General features: G+C 49.7%; 7 protein-coding genes across 7 annotated transcripts; 4 read left to right on the top strand and 3 right to left on the bottom strand.

Annotated features, from left to right (window-relative positions):
* Positions 1 to 126: 126 nt before the first annotated feature.
* ASPWEDRAFT_66961 (uncharacterized protein) lies at positions 127 to 1,940 on the bottom strand. Its single transcript, XM_040838873.1, has one exon. It carries the CDS (start codon positions 1,503 to 1,505, stop codon positions 354 to 356), a length of 1,152 nt encoding a protein of 383 aa, XP_040690259.1. The 5' UTR covers positions 1,506 to 1,940; the 3' UTR covers positions 127 to 353.
* Positions 1,941 to 2,162: 222 nt separating this feature from the next.
* ASPWEDRAFT_38187 (putative Zn-dependent hydrolase/oxidoreductase family protein) lies at positions 2,163 to 3,910 on the bottom strand. The gene is made up of 4 exons (XM_040834841.1): positions 3,559 to 3,910; positions 3,458 to 3,502; positions 2,767 to 3,405; positions 2,163 to 2,702 (listed from the first exon to the last, which is right to left on the bottom strand). Exons 1-4 carry the CDS (start codon positions 3,777 to 3,779, stop codon positions 2,324 to 2,326), a joined length of 1,284 nt encoding a protein of 427 aa, XP_040690260.1. The 5' UTR covers positions 3,780 to 3,910; the 3' UTR covers positions 2,163 to 2,323.
* A 3,152-nt stretch (positions 3,911 to 7,062) lies between these two features.
* On the top strand, positions 7,063 to 9,925 carry ASPWEDRAFT_108100 (beta-glucosidase; the record flags this gene model as incomplete). The annotated part of the gene is made up of 6 exons (XM_040827944.1): positions 7,063 to 7,122; positions 7,181 to 7,323; positions 7,377 to 7,421; positions 7,482 to 7,534; positions 7,590 to 9,637; positions 9,692 to 9,925. The coding sequence occupies 6 exons, from the start codon at positions 7,063 to 7,065 to the stop codon at positions 9,923 to 9,925; spliced, it is 2,583 nt and encodes an 860-aa protein (XP_040690261.1).
* Positions 9,926 to 10,426: 501 nt separating this feature from the next.
* On the top strand, positions 10,427 to 11,387 carry ASPWEDRAFT_50044 (putative inositol phospholipid biosynthesis protein Scs3; the record flags this gene model as incomplete). Its single annotated transcript, XM_040837369.1, has 2 exons — positions 10,427 to 11,233; positions 11,286 to 11,387. The coding sequence occupies 2 exons, from the start codon at positions 10,427 to 10,429 to the stop codon at positions 11,385 to 11,387; spliced, it is 909 nt and encodes a 302-aa protein (XP_040690262.1).
* Positions 11,388 to 12,660: 1,273 nt separating this feature from the next.
* On the bottom strand, positions 12,661 to 13,922 carry ASPWEDRAFT_26045 (uncharacterized protein; the record flags this gene model as incomplete). The annotated part of the gene is made up of 3 exons (XM_040832802.1): positions 12,661 to 12,713; positions 12,762 to 13,025; positions 13,079 to 13,922. The coding sequence occupies 3 exons, from the start codon at positions 13,920 to 13,922 to the stop codon at positions 12,661 to 12,663; spliced, it is 1,161 nt and encodes a 386-aa protein (XP_040690263.1).
* A 252-nt stretch (positions 13,923 to 14,174) lies between these two features.
* Positions 14,175 to 15,563, top strand: ASPWEDRAFT_152121 (putative erythromycin esterase; the record flags this gene model as incomplete). The annotated part of the gene is made up of 1 exon (XM_040829621.1): positions 14,175 to 15,563. The coding sequence occupies one exon, from the start codon at positions 14,175 to 14,177 to the stop codon at positions 15,561 to 15,563; it is 1,389 nt and encodes a 462-aa protein (XP_040690264.1).
* Positions 15,564 to 15,833: 270 nt separating this feature from the next.
* On the top strand, positions 15,834 to 18,433 carry ASPWEDRAFT_38192 (uncharacterized protein). Its single transcript, XM_040834842.1, has one exon. The coding sequence runs from the start codon at positions 16,119 to 16,121 to the stop codon at positions 18,039 to 18,041; it is 1,923 nt and encodes a 640-aa protein (XP_040690265.1). The 5' UTR covers positions 15,834 to 16,118; the 3' UTR covers positions 18,042 to 18,433.
* The last annotated feature ends 535 nt before the right edge of the window (positions 18,434 to 18,968 follow it).

Below are 18,968 nucleotides of genomic sequence, written 5' to 3' on the forward strand. Positions count from 1 at the left end.
GTGGGATTGCGGCCAGAAGCTCAGAGGCGCTAATCTGTGTTAGGACTAGCGCGATATCCCCCCTGAGCTGTCAGGCAAACCAGCCAAACAGTATTTGTGAGTTTGGGATAACTTCAGACGAGGCAATTCGGTTTCATTTCATTATTGTATGGCTGTATTTCAGATTATCTATTCGCTTTATGGCTAATGCCTCCATTAATTCAATATGGCCCAAGCATCGTTCAAGATCCAACGCAACCGCGTATGCTAACCCTTTCCATTTCCTTCTTCCGACTTCACTTGCGCCAATACTCCAATCCCAAGCCGTATCAAAATCTCATCCATCATTGATAACCGTCTCGATCTGAGACTGTTTACCACTTCTTGAACATCTGGCTCATCCGGTAAAGCTTCTTTCGCACCCGAACTCGCATACTGTCGAGGACAGAATGTTTTTTAAACATCCGCCCATCTTCATTGGGGTGCATCGAGGTACTGGAGCCCACGAACGGGTCTGGTAGGTATAGCTCAGTCTGGCGTGTGTCTGGTTCTTCGTAGTGAGTGAAAAGAGGGGTCGAGATCGTATGGTTTCGTCCATGAGCAGGAACAGGATAGCCATCGCCCATTTCAATTCCCAGTCCTATTCCCATGCCCACTCCCATGCCCCATTCCTCCTTTGCCGGCAAGGAACTGTCACTGTGTCGATGGTGAAGCACACTTCCGGTCTCGCTTTCTTCGTCATCATTATCGTTATCGTAATGGTCCTTTTTCTCTTTCTCTTCTGTTTCTTCGTACTGCAACTCTTCATGCTTCGGTTCGTCGTACTGCAGTTCGTCGTACTGCGGTTCTTCATGCTGCGACTCTTCATCCGGCATCTCTTCATTCTGTGCCTCTTCCTGCTGCAGTTCGTCATTTTGAGACTGTGCATCCTGCATCTCTTCATGCTGCGACTCTTCATCCTGTCCCTCTCCATCTTCATCCACAGTCGAATCGTTGTAAAGTCGCCAACTATTCTCATCCTCAATCACTAACCGAGCAATCCTATCCCGATACCACAACTCAGCGTAGAACCCCATGAAAAAGTCCTCGCCATGCTGGATCGCTAAACCCGCATCCTGATGCCGTCTCAGACGCTCAATCTGCAGCTCTCGCATGTTACTCTGAAGATGAAGCGGGAGTTCAGCCATGGCTGCTGCGTCAAGTTCATAGATGACTTCGACTTCATCTTGCATGGATGATTCGTCACTGTCGCTGTCGCTGTCCTTTTCATCATCGCCATCTTCACCAGCTTCACCAGCGCCAGCATCATCAACATTATCGTCAATGCCGATCTCTTCCTTCCCAATATTCCCCCACGGCTGACTTCTCCACGAATTCGAACTGCTGCTACTGCTGATATTGTTATCGCCATTCGAGCTGCTGCTAATATCCCAGTGGCTCGTCTCTCCGTAACTCGCACTCGAACTAGGCTCCTGGTTTAACAGGAGGGTGAGGAGGGATGGTGGATAGTAGGAGTAAGAGTACATTTTTTCTCTGTTCTGTCTTGTCTTGTCTTATCCTGTCTTCTTCTCTCGCAGATTTGCAACCTGTCGACCGCGTCCAAGACAGGGCGACAGGTGGGGGAGCCCCTGCTGGCTTTTGCTTTTGTTATTATTGTTTTGAGCAGGGACGTTCTTTTGGCATGTGTCTGTGCTGGACTTACCGGTATAGGAGGTTATCTGCCTTTGAGGTGGAGGTGTAGTTTTTTTTTCTTGTGTTTCGTGGCCTTCAGGGGTTTGTAAAAAAGTGGGAGTACTGATTATTTTTTTTCTTTTCCCAACTGTCTATCCAGGTAAGTGAGTGAGTGTATTAGTCGTGCAAAATAATCTGGCTGGCTAAGCGGGTCCTGGGTATGAGGGTTAAGAGTATATCGGTTTTGTATAGGAAAAAAGTGATGGGGATCAACTTTCTGCACTTTCTAGCTTATATCCCTTCAAGTGAACTAGATTTACTTCTTTATATTATTTGTTCTATATATCTTTGTATTACTCTGTGCTTTTTACATATAATTTGAAAATGGTGGTTATTATTTTATACACAGGAGCTTTTCCAAACAAGGGAGTTAATAAAGGTGAGCTTCACAAACATCCACTCTTCCTCTCCCTTTATAGGTTGAATACCGAATATATTTGATCAAACATCCAATATTTAAGAGGTATGGGGCTTATGTAAAACAATTATTATTATCTAGAATCTCATATCCAAAAATCGTTATATACCCGACAGACACCTTTCCCAACGTATTATACTAAGTACCGATATGATTATCCAAAAGTAGACAAACAGACAGACAAGCACAAGTGAATCAAAACTCGCGACTCTCTCCGATATCGCAAGTATCAAACACCCCGGTCTCGGGGATATCGTGCTTCTTCAGCGCCTCCTTGAGCTTCTTGGGCGGTTCGAGGACGTCTTCCTCTGTCAGCACCCACGTGCCCCAGTGCATTGCCAGGGCCTTTTTGCATTTCGTGTCCTGGAAGATCTGCACAGCATCGTGCGGATCGGCGTGCATGGGACTCATTATCCATCGCGGTAGATAGGCGCCGATGGGGATGAGGCCTAGGTCGAAGGGCCCGCGGAAGTCGCCTACTTGTTTGAAAGCCGGGCAGGAGGGGAAGTCGTATTCGGGGGCGTGGTCGTCGGTGCCCTTTGGGAGGTCGGGTACGGCTCTATACCCCGTGTCTCTGGTTGAGTGTTAGCTGGGCTGGACTGATATGTGGTTAATGATATCAGGTTTTCAGTGCGTACCCGGCGAAATAGACCTTGCGGCCTCCGGATTCGATTGACCATGACGCCCACAGCGTTTTCGATCGGTCAAAGACGCCTCTGTTGCTGGTGTGCTGGCATGGCAGACAGCTGATGCGAGCTTTGATATCTGCCTGCTTCGATGCAGAATCGGGTGTGGTTTCCTCGACTTCTGTTGCTGGTGATTTGGATGGGGAGAGGGTGATGTCGCGTTCATCCCACCAGTCCAATTCCGTCATATTCCCAATTCCAGAGCTACTGAACCAGGCCTTGTTTCCCAGCGGAGCGAAAAAGTGGCAGTTGGGATGGGTTTCGGATATCTCCTTGACGGTTGGATACGACAAGTGATCGTAGTGGTTATGGGAGATCACCACCACATCAATGGCGGGGATATCTTTGATTTTACAAGGCATCTCTGTGTATCGCTTAGGACCCATCCAGGAGAATGGGGAGCAACGATCCTCAAAGACTGGGTCGAAGAGAACACGCAGGCCGTCGGGAAACTCAACATAGTAGCATGCATGGCCTAGCCAGGTTGCTCGCAAACCGGGTGTCTCTCGACTGGGGAGAAACTCTGGTGTTTGAACAGGGACAGTGGGAGGCGTTGTGTCTGGGATATTGGCTTCTCCTCTAATCCGACGGCTTTGGGCGTGTTAGAAATTGGCCACCGAATGAAACGTCAGATATGACTTACGAGATCAGATGTCCAATAATCGAGATGTTCATTTCTCGCCACGAGCTGAATGGATCAATTAGTCCCATAACAATCTATCCTCGATGCAATCAATTCCTTACCTCCATGGATTCTTGAATGCATTCTGCGCATGATGGCTCTTGGCATGTGCATCCTCAGGGCCCGGTGACACAGGCGATGCAGAAACAGTGATGGCATAAAGAGCAGCAGCAGTCGAAGAACCCATAGCGAGTCTTGATGAAGATGAATTGGATCGTGCAGATCCAGAGCCACGTTGTGCTTGATGGCGAAAGCAGAATAGACGTCTTATGAACGAGCGCATTTGTGGAACACGGTGGTATGCTGGTATCGACTTTCAAGGGATATGCACAATTTTAACAACTCCACGAGAATATATACAATTCAGCAATCTCAGCAGCAGTGAGGTGTAAAATACAAGATTATATTATGTTGCCTGTTCGAATTGAAAAGACATGAAGTGAAAAATGCGCTGTCAGAATATAACCCGTTCGTTAAGCCCGTTATTTCCGAAGGCTCCGAAGGCCGAACGGGGCGATTATTGGCCCGTTGGCCGTACATGAAGACAGGATGTAAATGAATAAACATTCAAAGAATTGAATTGATATCGTAGGTATGAGAAAATAGACAAAATCAGTGCAGTTGATGCTTTCGACAATCTAGCATCGCCTAGTATCTTAGCTATATGGCTTAGTTAATACTATGTAGTATGCCGCCACAGATATAGCAGTGGCATTGACAGCAACATTTTGTATAGTAATGACAAGGAGACACAGAACAGCAATGCAATCTGATGAGAAGATGGCCATTCTTAGTAGTTCGCGGTTAGCAAATATCAGCATAGTCACTACCAACCTATGGTTGATCAATGACACTGTTTATCTGCATGAAATAAAGCCCAACTGTGATGTTCAATTCGATCTAGATGTAGTTCGGCATATGTAGAGGATAAGTCGAGGGGAGATCAGCATATAAATGTCTGGGATGGAAGATGTTAGTATTAGATAAGCCATCTACCTCTGAGGTCAGTCTGGAGCAGTGGATAGTGCAGTTGTTCCTTGGGGGAGTCTTTAATCAAAGAATCTTCAAGAATAGAGATTGTCCAGTAGTGGTAATAGGAGAGAATAGAAGTTGAATGATCAAGGCAACTTTAACCCTCGCCAAGCATGACGATACATCCACATGTGGCTGAATACAAGATGAGGGAATAATCACAACGGCTAAACATCGGAAGACTCGATCACTTGGCTTGATGTATACAAAAAGCCAGAATCGGGCCGTGCAGACGGAATGACGGTTTGTACCGACAGTCAAGAAGTGTGGAGTTGACGGTTGAAGTTTCTTCTATACTAGACAGTGCATTGTGTAGGGCGTGTGGGGAGAATATTCTCAGAATGGAATATTTTACGATCATCCGGAGTATAGTATGGCGGAGTATCGGCATGGCCATGATGCAACGAGCATATTGGATCGTATGACGGCCAAGAGTGGATATGGAGAAGGAAGAACAGCGTGGGGGAACACCCAGTATGGCAATAGGTATGCTGAATATCCTCATCTCCATCAACTTCTGAGGAAATAATAGCGCAACCCCACAGTCTTGCCCCGCCTCCAGATGCACTCCGCAAGTTCAACTCGGGATTATTCACCATCAGTCATCGGGCAGTAATTGTCTGACCGGAGTTGTTTTTACTCTGTTTAATCTCTCGCCCGATATTACTTTGTTTGCCTGTTTTCACCCCTCGCGTCCGGAGGATTTCCGGTCGACCTTTTGCCGAGATTAAGAGGATTATGGCTTATGCAAGGCGATGGACTTGGCAGACTGTCTGGTTTGAATGTGACTATTTGCAAGAGATGGTAATTCAGGCGAAAGTGTCCTGGATATTATCAAAAGAAGGTTATATTATATGCCTGTCAGAAATGACAGCCATGTGGCCGGACTGGAATGTTGATCGTAACTGTTTGATCTTCGGGGATGTTCAGTGTCTATGCTGTATACAGTCGATGGTCTTCCTCAACTGTTTACAAACAGTATCAGCCAATCCTAGCAGCTCCTCAAAATATTTTTCCGGCTTTGATGCATCGGCAAGACAGCCGGACGACGATTGGGAAATATCACGGATGATCAGATCGCGGAGTATCGGCCTGGCAGAGAAACGGAGGCTTCTCTTTCTTTGAACTCCACTTTTCATCTGCTCTCGGGCTTTGCTTTGGATTCTTTTGTATATCGGGTGGAATATCGCCAGTGTACATGATGTTGACAGCTTAAATTACCACTAAGTAGCAACTTCCACCGGATAAATGCCCCCTGCTAGTCCAGGGTGTTGGCTGTGGAGAATGACGTTGATTTCGATCTGTGATCTTGGTGGTTAAATTACATTGACTTGGATTTCATCTCAAGGAGCACTGGTAACTATCAGACGTTTTAGAGACAAACCTTGCTATGAAGGAGATGTCTTACCCTTGCTGGAGTAAGGTGATGATACAAAACCATTGAAAGACAAACAAACCATCACATCTCACATGTCGTCCTGTCCAGCGTGATCGTGATGTACTGCATGCATTGCCATGTCGAATCCCGACTCAATCAAATGCGGGGGGACTCACAGACTTGATGTAACATGCGCAGGGACCTCACAAGTCACAACAGCTGCAGTCAGTATACAGAGTACAGAGTACGGAAGATGCGAGATTCTATCTGATGCCGGCATAATGCCGATTCCCGTAGATTAACCGGGTTTTGGTTGACGGGATCGATGGAGATGTTGAATTGGGATGGCCGTTGGTGTTTGTATTTGTACGGTATTGTATCCTGTATTATTCCCCAGGTTCATCCCTTGGTCCTGGTAACATTCGCATATCGATAGATCTCAACTATCTCTACATCTACATCTCCAGATATATGATAATGACCATTAGGTATTCAATCTGCAGTCCATACTAGATAAACATATGATATCTATATTGAATATTCCGAAATCATTTGACTTATCCGATTGCATCTGTTTGTGGGGATCCTGTAATTTACTAGCAATTCTCGTAACACTAGTGTAATCCATCATTACCGGGGATGGAACCCTGTCTACCCCGAATTTCCTCTCTCTCCGCAACAACTTTCTCTTTTCATCTCCAGCTCAACAGCTCCGGTTGCGGGGAATCCAGCATCAACACACCGATGAATCAAATATCCCGTATCCATAATACACATTATGTGTAAAAAACAACCCATATAGCCGGCCCGACTGGACTCGGACTGTGGCGTTACCCTTTCTGCTTGTTGATCCGCTCTATTGACCTGACTGCTAGTTTCGGAGGGATCTGGAACAGTAAACCTTGTGCTGCATGCGAGGGTCTGTACTTGCTGTGACGTCGGATTATTTCTTTGCTTTTTATTTTATTATTTTCTCCTCTTCTATTCTGTCTCTTTGCGAAGCACTATATAGCTTCCCCTTTCCCCCTATCTGGGTAGTCTCTTTCTCTCTTTGTTTTGTCTACCCATCCACCTCTCATCAGCCATTTTGATCCTGCCTTGGTTGTGTAACGGATCGGCTTAGTATATTTGTTTTTGCTCTTCTCCCCTCGCAATCATGAGGTTCGGTTGGTTGGAGGTAGCCGCTCTTACGGCTGCCTCCGTGGTCAGTGCCAAGGTACGGTGTCGCGATGCCTCTGGATAGGCCCCAATGGCTTTCTAACAGCTCTGTCTAGGATGACCTGGCATTCTCCCCTCCCTTCTACCCCTCTCCGTGGGCAAACGGTGAGGGTGAATGGGCAGACTCGTACAAGCGCGCTGTCGAGTTTGTTTCGAACTTGACCTTGGCTGAGAAGGTCAACCTTACAACTGGTTCTGGGTAGGTTTACGACTGAAGGTTTTCTGGGACGGTCATTGCTAACCTTGTTCAAGCTGGCAGCAAGAGAGATGTGTTGGTGAGACGGGCGAAGTTTCTAGGTAGGTTGAATTCCTGCTTACAGCAGTGGAGAGAGCGGGCTGTTGACGATGCAATTGCAGACTTGGATTCTGGGGTATTTGTTTGCAGGATTCTCCCCTGGGTATTCGTTTTGGTATGACGTCTCATCAAGATCTTATTTACTTCTTACTGACGATGATTTCATTCAGGCGACCACTCCTCCGGCTTCCCCTCCGGCCTCAACGTTGCTGCAACCTGGGACAAAAAGCTTGCCTACCTCCGTGGTAAGGCAATGGGCGAGGAATTCCGTGACAAGGGCATTGATGTTCAACTGGGACCTGTCGCTGGTCCCCTTGGCGCTTTCCCTGATGGTGGTCGAAACTGGGAGGGTTTCGCTCCCGACCCTGTGCTGACTGGTTTCCTGATGTCGGAGACTATCAAGGGTATCCAAGATGCTGGTGTTATTGCTACTGCTAAGCATTACATCGGTAATGAGCAGGAGCATTTCCGCCAAAGCGGCGAGGCTAAGGGTTATGGTTACAACATTACTGAAAGTTCGAGCTCAAACATTGATGACAAGACAATGCACGAGTTGTATCTCTGGCCTTTTGCTGATGCCGTTCGTGCTGGTGTCGGCGCGTTCATGTGCTCATACAACCAGATCAACAACAGCTATGGCTGCTCCAACAGCTACCTGATGAACAAACTCCTCAAGTCTGAACTAGGCTTCCAAGGATTTGTCATGAGTGATTGGGGTGCACACCACAGCGGTGTTGGCGCTGCTTTGGCTGGTTTGGATATGTCCATGCCTGGTGACACTGTCATGGGCGACCCCTACACCTTCTGGGGAACCAACCTGACCATCTCGGTTCTCAACGGCACCGTCCCCGAGTGGCGTGTGGATGACATGGCCGTCCGTATCATGGCTGCTTACTACAAGGTGGGCCGCGATGAGGTTCGCACCCCTCCCAACTTCAGCTCGTGGACCACCGAAGAATTCGGATACGCGCATTATGCTGCTCAGGAAGGATACGAGAAGACCAACTGGAATGTCAATGTCCGCCGCAACCACGCCAAGGTCATCCGCGAAATCGGTTCGGCCAGCACGGTTCTTCTGAAGAACAATGGCGTGCTCCCCCTGACCGGTGATGAGGACTATGTCGGAATTCTGGGCGAGGACGCCGGAGCTAACCCCTATGGTGCCAACGGCTGTGAAGACCGTGGCTGCGACAATGGTACTCTCGCTATGGCTTGGGGCAGTGGTAGTGCGGAATTCCCTTACCTTGTGACTCCCGAGCAGGCCATCCAGAACGAGGTTCTCAAGGGCGAGGGCTCTGTGTTCGCTGTGACCGATAACTGGGCTCTCGAGCAGATGGCTTCTATTGCTTCGCAGTCCTCTATCTCTCTCGTCTTTGTCAATGCCGACTCCGGAGAAGGTTTCCTCAATGTGGACGGAAACATGGGTGACCGCAAGAACTTCACCCTCTGGAAAAATGGCGAGAATGTGATCAAGACTGTCACTGAGAACTGCAACAACACCGTTGTGGTCATGCACACTGTTGGCCCGGTCCTGATCAAGGACTGGTATGACAACCCTAACATCACTGCCATTGTCTGGGCTGGTTTGCCTGGCCAGGAAAGCGGAAACTCTCTCGCTGATGTGCTTTACGGCCGTGTCAACCCTAGTGGCAAGAGCCCATTCACCTGGGGCAAGACTCGCGAGGCTTATGGTCCTTCTCTGCTCACCACCCAGAACAACGGCAATGACGCTCCCCAGCAAGATTTCACCCAGGGTGTCTTCATTGACTACCGCCGATTTGACAAGTTCAACGAGACTCCCATCTACGAGTTCGGATACGGTCTGAGTTACACCACCTTCAACTACTCCAACCTCGAAGTTCGATCCCTGAATGCATCGCGGTACACCCCAACCACTGGCAAGACTGATGCCGCGCCTTCTCTGGGCGAGGCTGGCAAGGCCTCGGACTTTTTGTTCCCCAAGGGACTGAACCGCATCATCGGCTACATTTATCCGTGGTTGAACTCGACCGACCTGAAGTCGGCGTCCGGAGAGAAGAACTATGGCATGAAGGCTTCTGAGTACATTCCCGAGGGAGCCACCGATGGATCCGCCCAGGAGCTCCTGCCGGCCGGCGGTGGCCCTGGTGGTAACCCTGGTCTGTATGAAGACCTCATCGAGGTTTCTGCTACTATTACCAACACTGGCAAGGTTGCTGGTGACGAAGTCCCACAGCTGGTGAGTCCTCTCTGACTGATTCTGGTTATTTATCTGATACTAATTTTTCTGTAGTATGTCTCCCTTGGTGGTGCCGACGACCCCGTTCTTGTCCTCCGTCAGTTCGACCGTCTCCACATCGAGGCTGGAAAGCAGGCAGTGTGGAAGACGACTCTTACCCGCCGTGACCTCGCCAACTGGGACGTTGCGGCGCAAGACTGGACCATCACGAAGAGCGCGAAGAAGGTGTACGTGGGCAGCTCTTCGCGGAACCTGCCCCTCAAGGCCAAGCTTCCCACCGTTCAGTAGACTATATAACGAAGACCGGGGCGACCGAGTTGGTTGTACAGGCATTTGCTTTTCGTCCTTAGATGTACAGACAGGGTTGTGTCGCTTTTGATGATAATAGGTTTAATGACATTGGAACAAACAAGTTGGTATAGTTAGTTTAGACAGGCAGCATAGCTGATCCAATAATATTCTTTACCCAAAGATGCACGTCGCACAGCATAGATATGCTGTAAGTCATGAAATCCTGTTCAAATGGCGGTGTTGAACCGAGGCGTGCCGAGCGGTGCCGACGTCATTTTTCCCTCCACAGGACGACCGGCTTCAAGTCCGCAACAACAACGATCCATCCATCCCTCCTCCATCATCGACACCTCCAACAACTCCATGGCATGCAGTAGTGTGGCCTCGTGATCCTCTAATTACTGCGTGTATATATCTTTCGTCAATTGCTCTCTCTTTTCTCTCCCTATCCACACACCAACGGAGAAAAAGAACGACGAAAATCGAAAACCAAAAAACATGGCCTCTCCCGCCAGAAAATCACCTCCCTCCATAGCAACGACACCCCCAACCGCCGTCCTCCTCCTCTACCCCATCACATTACTAGTGGGATCACTATTCTCAATCATCTCGCCAACAGCGCAAGGCTCCCGAGATCGCCCACACGAGCACGTCGACGCCCTCGCCGCAAGCACACCCAATCCCGTCAACTACTTCGCCCGCAAAAACAACATTTTCAACCTCTACTTTGTCAAAATCGGCTGGCTATGGACGACGCTCGCGTTTGCGTCGCTGCTTGTCTCGCAGAAGGCGTACACGGCCCCGAGTAGCCAGCGCTCGCGCAGAGTCGCGCAGACGGCGCTGCGGTACTCGCTCGCGACGGCAGTGTGGTATCTCACGACGCAGTGGTTTTTTGGGCCGCCGATAATCGACCGCGGGTTTGTGGTTACGGGGGGGAAATGCGAGAGGGCGGTGCAGAAGGTTTTGGCGCCGGATACGCCGGTTTCGAGTCTTGAGACGCTGTTTACGGCTAGTGCTTGTAAGGCTGCAGGGGGTGTTTGGGCTGGTGGGCATGATGTGAGTGGGCATGTGTTTATGTTGGTTTTGGCGACGGCGATGTTGGGGTTTGAGGTTTGGGGGGTTGTCATGAATGGTGCTGAGGCTATTGAGAATGGGGGTAAGGAGAAGAAGGATGGTGAGGGTGAGGACGAGGGTGAGCAGGGGGTTTTGAGTGTTTGGTCATTGCGGTTTGCTGGGGGTGTTGCTGGTTTGGGATGGTGGATGCTTTTTATGACTTCGATTTGGTTCCATACGTGGTTGGAGAAGGTGAGCTGCATTTCCTCCCTGGTCTGGTTGATCTTTTGCTAATATCTTCTAGTGGACTGGTCTGTCTATCGCATTGGGCACTTTGTATATCATATATATCCTTCCGAGGACTGTTGCCCCATGGAGAGATATCGTGGGAACCCCGGGAGTATAAACATTGGATAGACGGTGTCGTGGATTAATATGATTTCGGGTTGATAATACAGATAGAATGTACAACATAGCAAACTACTTATTGGATGCCTAATACGAATACACATACAACTCAAGCAGGTACAAGATTCATAAACCCCATTGCTTCTTTTGCATGTTCTCGAAGAATATCAAGGTCCAGTAGAAATGGCTCTTGTGAATTGCGCCCTGGGAAAGCATTTGGTCCAAAAAATGTGCGGCGAGCGAGTCTAATGTTCTGGCCCTGGCCCTGTGGCACAGGGAAGATTTGCTAGCCACCATCAATTATCACCTTCACAAGAGCGAGTGGATATATGAAGCATACCTCAGTTTGCCCAAGGATTGGGATACCGTTGGTATCAAGAGAATATACCTCAGCAGACCCCGCAACAAAATTAGAGCTCGACTTTCCCCCCATTTCAACAAAATAACTGCCATGACCGTTCCATTTCCTCCCACAAGCCAAAGATTCACGTCGTCTTCTAGCCTGGACCACGACTCACTCCACCCTGATTCCATCACGACTGTGGGGAGCCTCTATCCACTGGGGCGGATGAGAGGGTCTGGTTCCTTTCTCGAACCGACATAATCGCCGTGTACGAAGTCAATTGCTGCAAATGTCAGCGAGAACGCCTATAAGCTAATGCGTTCAATGAGAAACCTACTGGTACCAGCTGTAGACCGCAAGTATCTTTTCTCGTCACGGGTTAACAGGCCAGTCTATCTCCAGATATTCTCTTGTTCTCGATACCACGATTGGTGGCAGTCGAGTAGATACGTCGGCATCACGCGTACCCAGAACACTTTTGTGCTTGAACTGTACTTCTTTCTACAGGGGTTTTTAGCCAAATGAAATTATTAGGAGAATGAAAGGTCCATCTACCTTACCTCCCTGGTCTTCGCTCGATATTTTTATTCAAAAAATCAACGACTTTCTTCCCTCAGGGCGTAGCTACATCCGAAAAACAAGCTCCTTGTAGCTATTGGCCGTGTCTATGACATCCAGGACGAAGGTAGAGAATTCTTCTTCGCTGTTGAACCTCTTTGCAGAGACGACTTTGTGATGATTCGGGGTTTGCTCTTGCTCTCTCTCCTCGGGGAGTCGTTTGGGGGATGGTGGTAAGCTTCAAGGTGGTTTGGGTACAGATTCAGGAATAGGACTATGAGGAGTGAATATAGACCTGCGCTACAAATGTTGCTATCGCCTACTACTACTGGCCAATGATGTAATGTGTGAATAACTTTTTATTTCACTGCTACTCTTTCCACGTCGATTCTGGCTCTGGGCCAAAATAACCACTTTTAAACGCTGCCATCGTCAGTATCTCATACTCTACTACAAGGCAGTAAAACTCACCACCCGGAATCAACGCAGACGCATACATCACCCTCGTGATAGGCCTCAAATCAAGCGGTGTCAAATCAGACGAAATGGACAACTCCATATACGGATCCCACGCGGTGATGATGGCATCCGCATACACCTTCAGGTCCACCGCGCGCTCTTTCTCGCTTGGCTGCTCTGTCTGACACTGGATGCCCATGCAGGTGCCGAATTCGCGGAATGCGAGACGGTGTTTGATGTTGCGGTCTAGGTAGCGGTTTATTTCGAAGAGGTTGTCTGGTACATGTTAGTTTAGGGTTTTGTGAGAGGAGATGGTGATGGTGGTATACAGATCTGTTCAAAGCATCTTCCTGCCAGCCGAGCCGCCCATTCTTCTTTCTCGGAGAACCAATGCACCGTCCACATTGTCATTCCTAGATCTAGTGGATCAGTCGATACGAAATGTTCGCCTTTTCTGTCCATCACGCGTTGGTAGTCTCGAATCTCCTCTGCCAGCACTTCACCCTCGCCTGCTTCTTTCGCCGTCGCCTGCAACAGTCGATACACTACAAACCCATCAAGCGGGTCCAGATTCCCCTCTGAACCCACCAACGGCACGGTCAAATCGACAGACATCTTCCATACCATGCGCGGGTATTTCGACTCGCGGTTCACAAAAAAGTGCGGATGGATGGCTTTCGCCAGCGCCACGGCTTGTTGGTTATAACTCACATCCCCCGTCGCCCGGGATAGACGATTCAGCGCAAACATCCACACAGTCAGATAATGATGATACTGGCCATCGCCATCGGGTCCCCGTTCTTCATCTTTCCCTATCCTCAACCCCCCGCCTAGTGGATTCTTCTCCGTTGCGCGAGGAAGTCGGGCTATTCCATCACGCGTACGCCCCAGCACACTGTGTACTGTCTCGACTAGTCTCTTCGCAAGAACGAGATACCGATCGTCGTCTTTTGTTGCGGACCCACCCGCTTCCATGTACTCTTTATGCATGGTGAGGAGGTTCAGAACCCCGAATGCGTCGGTCCAGAGGTATCGGCCGCGATGGCCGCCGGATTTCCCCGGTGGGTTCCAGGCGGATGGATTTGTTATTGAGGAGAAGCTGCCGTAGAGGGATTCGAGGGCGCTTTGGAAGCGGTCGAGGCGGGGGGAGGGGCTGTAGATTGGGGTTGCCATGGTGGGCGTGTAAGTTCTGGTTAGGGGTTTGGATGGAATTTTTGTGGAGATGGATTTGAGAAATTGCATTGAATTGCTTTGTTGCTTTCGGTAATGTTGGCTTGGGTTCTTGTTTTGTTGTTTGGGTGTGTTGGTTCGGCATCATCATGATTTAGGGTTGACGGGGATATGATCTCATTGTTTGCCTCTTGGTCTTATATCCATCTGAAGTTGAGATGGGGATCACAATCGATTATATCTCAATTAATACAGATGAAATACTTCAAGCGAATACCATTTCTACGCCCAGACACGATGACTCAACTCCAGGAGCTTTTTAACACGGCGGTGCATCCGCTGCCGCCAATCTCAGACTCTCACTTTGCCTCGCACTTTGACAGCTTTGGGAAATACAAAGTCGTCCTACTGGGTGATGGCAGCCACGGGACTTCCGAGTTCTACGCGGCCAGAGCGGAAATCACCAAGCGTCTTATCGACCAGCATGGGTATACCATGGTGGCCGTGGAGGCGGACTGGCCGGATGCCGAGGCCATTGATCGCTACGTGCGCCAGCGACCCGGCCCCAAAGCCCAGATAGGCGGCTGGGCTAAGAACTATGAGCCCTTTAAGCGGTTTCCGACCTGGATGTGGCGGAATCGTGAAATGCAGGATCTGGTTGAGTGGATGCGTGATCGCAACACCAAGGTTCCCGCAGAACAGAAGGCTGGGTTTTATGGACTGGAACTCTACAGCATGGGGGCTAGTATTCGTGCGGTGATTGATTATCTTGATAAAATCGATCCTGCGGCGGGCAAGATGGCTCGTCGACGGTATGGCTGTTTGGAGCCTTGGGTTGATGATCCTACCTCGTACGGACTGGCGTCTCTCCGTGGGATGGAGGACTGCGAAGCCCAAGTAATGAAGATGCTGCGCGACCTCCTCGATCGGAGACTGCAGTATTCGCAGGAAGATGCTCGCGACAGCGATGAATTCCACAGCAGCGAACAGAATGCGCATGTTGTCCGGGATGCGGAAAAGTATTACAAGGCCATGTACTACAGCTCCGCAAACTCATGGACGCTGCGAGACACGCACATGTTCGACACCCTGCGACGTATCTTCCAGCACAAACCCGGCTCCAAAGCCATCGTGTGGGCGCACAACTCGCACGTTGGCGACGCCCGCTACACCAGCATGGGCTTGCGTCGCAACGAAGTCAACATCGGCCAGCTCTGCCGTGAGGGCTTCGGAGAAGACAACGTCGCCATCCTCGGCTGCGGCACGCATACAGGCACTGTCGCGGCCGCGCACGAATGGGATGACGACATGCAAGTGATGAAGATCCGCCCCTCACGCGATGACAGCTGGGAAATCCTGGCCCACGACACGGGCATTCCGCGGTTCGTCCTCGATCTCCGCAAGGGGAAAATTGACCCGGCGCTGCGAGCGGCGCTGGTGGCGGAGAATAACCGGCTGCAGCGGTTTATTGGAGTCATCTATCGGCCTGAAACAGAGCGCATCTCGCATTACTCGCAGGCTTTCTTGCATAAACAATTCGACGCGTGGATTTGGTTTGATCAGAGCGAGGCCGTCAAGCCGTTGGAGAGCATCCAGCCCGCGACGCCACTGGGCAAGGGAGAGACGTATCCATTTGGACTGTAATACTAGACACAGATTAAACTTAGATTATAAAGTAATTGATGATGATAACAATAATAATAATCTGAAATGACAAAGAAATAGAGATCGTCGTAGAAGAAGCTGATGGCGATAAGCGGTTGACGTCAAAGGGCCGCTCACCGCCTGCGCTTTTGTTTACTGTTTATTTCGCCTCGTCTCCCTTGCTCCATCGTCAATCCCTTCGTCGCCTCCTCGCCCAACGCCCATCGATCGCTTTGTTTCCATCTCCATCTTTCCATCGATTCTTCTCCTCGCAATTGCCCGATTTCAAAATGGCGGTTCGCCGTTCCGCCCGTCTGCGACGCACCCAGGCCTCCGAGGTATGGCACATCATCCATTCCAACGCACACACAAATCATCATCATCCCACCTTCTGACCCAGCAACGCCTCGACATTGTCAGGTTGGGTTTGCGTTTCACCATCGCTTCAATATCCTTGCTTTATTATCGATCAAACTAATCAATTTTGTCTTCTTTTTTTTGTAATTGCAGGAGCCTCAGCCTCAGCCTGAACAAGTCAACAAACTCTCCGCCGTCATGGAGCGCGACGAGACGCCCGACGTCCAAGCGCCCACTACCGTCCAGACTCCTGTCAAGACTCCAAGCGATAAGACTTCCATTAACAAGACTCCCACTGCTGCCAGTGAAAAGAGACCCACGGTTACCAGAACTCCCAGCGCCAAAACTCCCAGCGACAAGAATGTCAGTAGCAAAACCCCCAACAAAACGCCCAGCGAGCAGGCTGGTACCAAGACTCCCAACAACAAAACTCCCAATGCCATCAGCGAAAAGAAATCTGCCGGTGCCAAAACTCCCACCAGTGCTGCCGTTTCTCGTCCCTCCCACAATTTCATGCACCCAAGCAAGGTGCACCAGAGTACCACCAAGCAGGCGGACTCGGGATTGATACTCGGCTTCAACCCCGTTCAGAGAGACGCCAATGGAAACATTATCAAAGAAAACATCGCCCAGAACACTCCGACCAAATCAAGGGCTTCTCCTGCCAGCCAGTATGGTACTCCCGGCTTCGACTTCAAGTTCGCCTGCCAGGAGTCCGAGCTAAGCGACGAGGCCAAGAAGCTGATGGAGAGCGTCCGTGAAGATGTCGCCCGAATCAAGTCCCAGATGGTCCTCGACAAGGGAAATGAAACTTCCCAGGAACAGCAGGGTGAAAACCGAAAGATCGCGAAGCCTATGGGCAAAACTAGTCGTTTCAGCAATGCTCATATGGCCGAGTTTAAGAAGATGGATTCTATTGCCGGACACGCATCCGCGTTCAGAGCCACACCCGGTCGCTTCCAGCCCGTTCAGGGCAAGACTCTTAAGCGGACCAACTCCAAGGCGCGCCTCGACGAGCCCGACAGTCAGAATTCGCCTTCCAAATCGGCTGTTAAGCCTTCGGCACCGGCAGCGTCTGGTGCTAAGCGTGTCAAGCACGACAAGACCGATGACACTTCTACCCGTCGTCCGGCATCCAAGGAAGAAAATGCGCCGAAGCCTACACCGAAGCCCACCCCTAAGTCTGCCATTGCACGCCCCAGGCCTGCAGCCCGCAGCTCCCTCATGACCCCAACAAAATCCTCCGCCGCCCGGCTCTCGTCTGCAACTGTCAGGCCATCCAGGGCCTCCATGATTCCTTCGTTGACTCAGTCTCCGGCCGGAAAGACTGTTGCCTCCCCTCGCACTCCTCGCACCGATTTCAACCCTCGGCTTAAGAGCAACTTGCCAACGCTGAGTGGTCTCAAATCAATTCTTCGTCACCGCCAGCCCTTGTTCTCCCGGGACCCGGCTAAGATTGCCGCCGGAACCCACGCGGCAGCCCCCGACTTCAGTTCAAATCTCCTCTTGGGTGGGGCCAGGGAAGGCACTCCCACTGAAGAGCCAACTCAGACCCCGTCGCCTAAGAAGCGCGTCGTGTTTACACCGTGCACCAAATCTCCCTATGAGCTGGCTCAGGCATCTCCTTCGCCGTCCAAGATTCCCACCGCTCAGCCAGTTTCGTCCGATGTGGTTTATCCCACTCTGCCAACTTTGACACCGGAGAAGGAGTCGGCCGCTGCGCAGTCTGCTCCTAGCAAACAGAAAACTCCAACAATCCGTCAAGTCCGTCCTTCCGACGTCGCCCCTAAAGCTACTCCTGTTCCTGAGATCTCTGGTGTGCTTCATGGCATTGGCAACAAGAAGAGACAGCGTTCAGAGACGGATGATGAAGCTGACTCGGAGAATGTGCCTCCTGCGGACCCCACTGACGAGCGCAGCGCGAAGAGAGTCAAGATGAACACTCCAATTCAGCACAAGGCCCCTACTCCCAGCCCCGTGAAGGTTCGCACTACGAACACGCCCCTTCGAAAGACCTCGGGCTCAGCCGCTGGAACCCCTGCGAGCGCGAGACAAAGGAACAGGGGTGTGCTCAGCCTCAGCCGTTTGCACATGCTCGCCAAACCCAAGGGCCGATCTTAAGGATTGAGCAGTGAATCTGTAAATTCTGTTTTGCCTACTTATGGGCGAATTACTCAAGTTTGCATTTACAATTGTTGAGGTGCACATAAGATGGCCGACTTCATTTCTTCTACACATCTTCCTTTTTCATACAATCTATCAAGGGCCGCAAGACGTCCAAGGTTGTGGGTGTGTTTGTGTATTTAATTGATCTCTGGGGCTGGTCTTTGTTTTTCTCTTTTTCTTTTCTTTTCTCTCTTTTTTCTTTCTTGTTCAAATGTTAGGAAAGACTGGCGCTTGGATGCATCTGGTATGAAAGGAATTACCTGGCAATGGCGTTCTGTCTTTTATGTTTCAATTCTTTGTTCTTGGATGCTTTCTTTTGTATCTATTTCCTTTTTGTCGACTTCGACTTCGAGTTGAACTTGAACTTGAATTAATGATAACCACATCTGTTGTTTGTTTTATGATAAACTGTGGAATTGAATGATGTTGATTTTTTCTACACTTGGCCAGTTTCTACGACAAGTATTTATCCGTAGCGGCTATTTGAGCAGGAAGAGAAATGATCTCGATCAACCAGTCTTTTAGAAAAACAGTATAATAAGAGTGAGGTAAGCAAGTATATGTACAAGTCCATCATAAAATACACTGGGTTAAAAGGAAGAAAAAAAAAAAGATAGAAAAAGAGTAGAAAAAACAAATAGTAAAAACATAGCATCGCATCGCATTAGCAGCATGAGTTGAATTCAAGGGTCCTTCCTTGTCCCCATCCATCCATTCCATTCCCTGTCCCTTTTTTTTAATCTTTCTTTCTTGATTTGTTTTTTAATGTGTTCTTCGTTTGCTCCGAGGCATTCGTTCAATCAATGATTCAATCAATCAGTTCCAGTCCAGTCCAGTTTCTTCTAACGCCAATAGGTGGGGATTGAAACGCCGTCATGCTGC

Source organism: Aspergillus wentii (assembly GCF_001890725.1).
Source record: "Aspergillus wentii DTO 134E9 unplaced genomic scaffold ASPWEscaffold_3, whole genome shotgun sequence".
Taxonomy (NCBI): domain Eukaryota; kingdom Fungi; phylum Ascomycota; class Eurotiomycetes; order Eurotiales; family Aspergillaceae; genus Aspergillus; species Aspergillus wentii.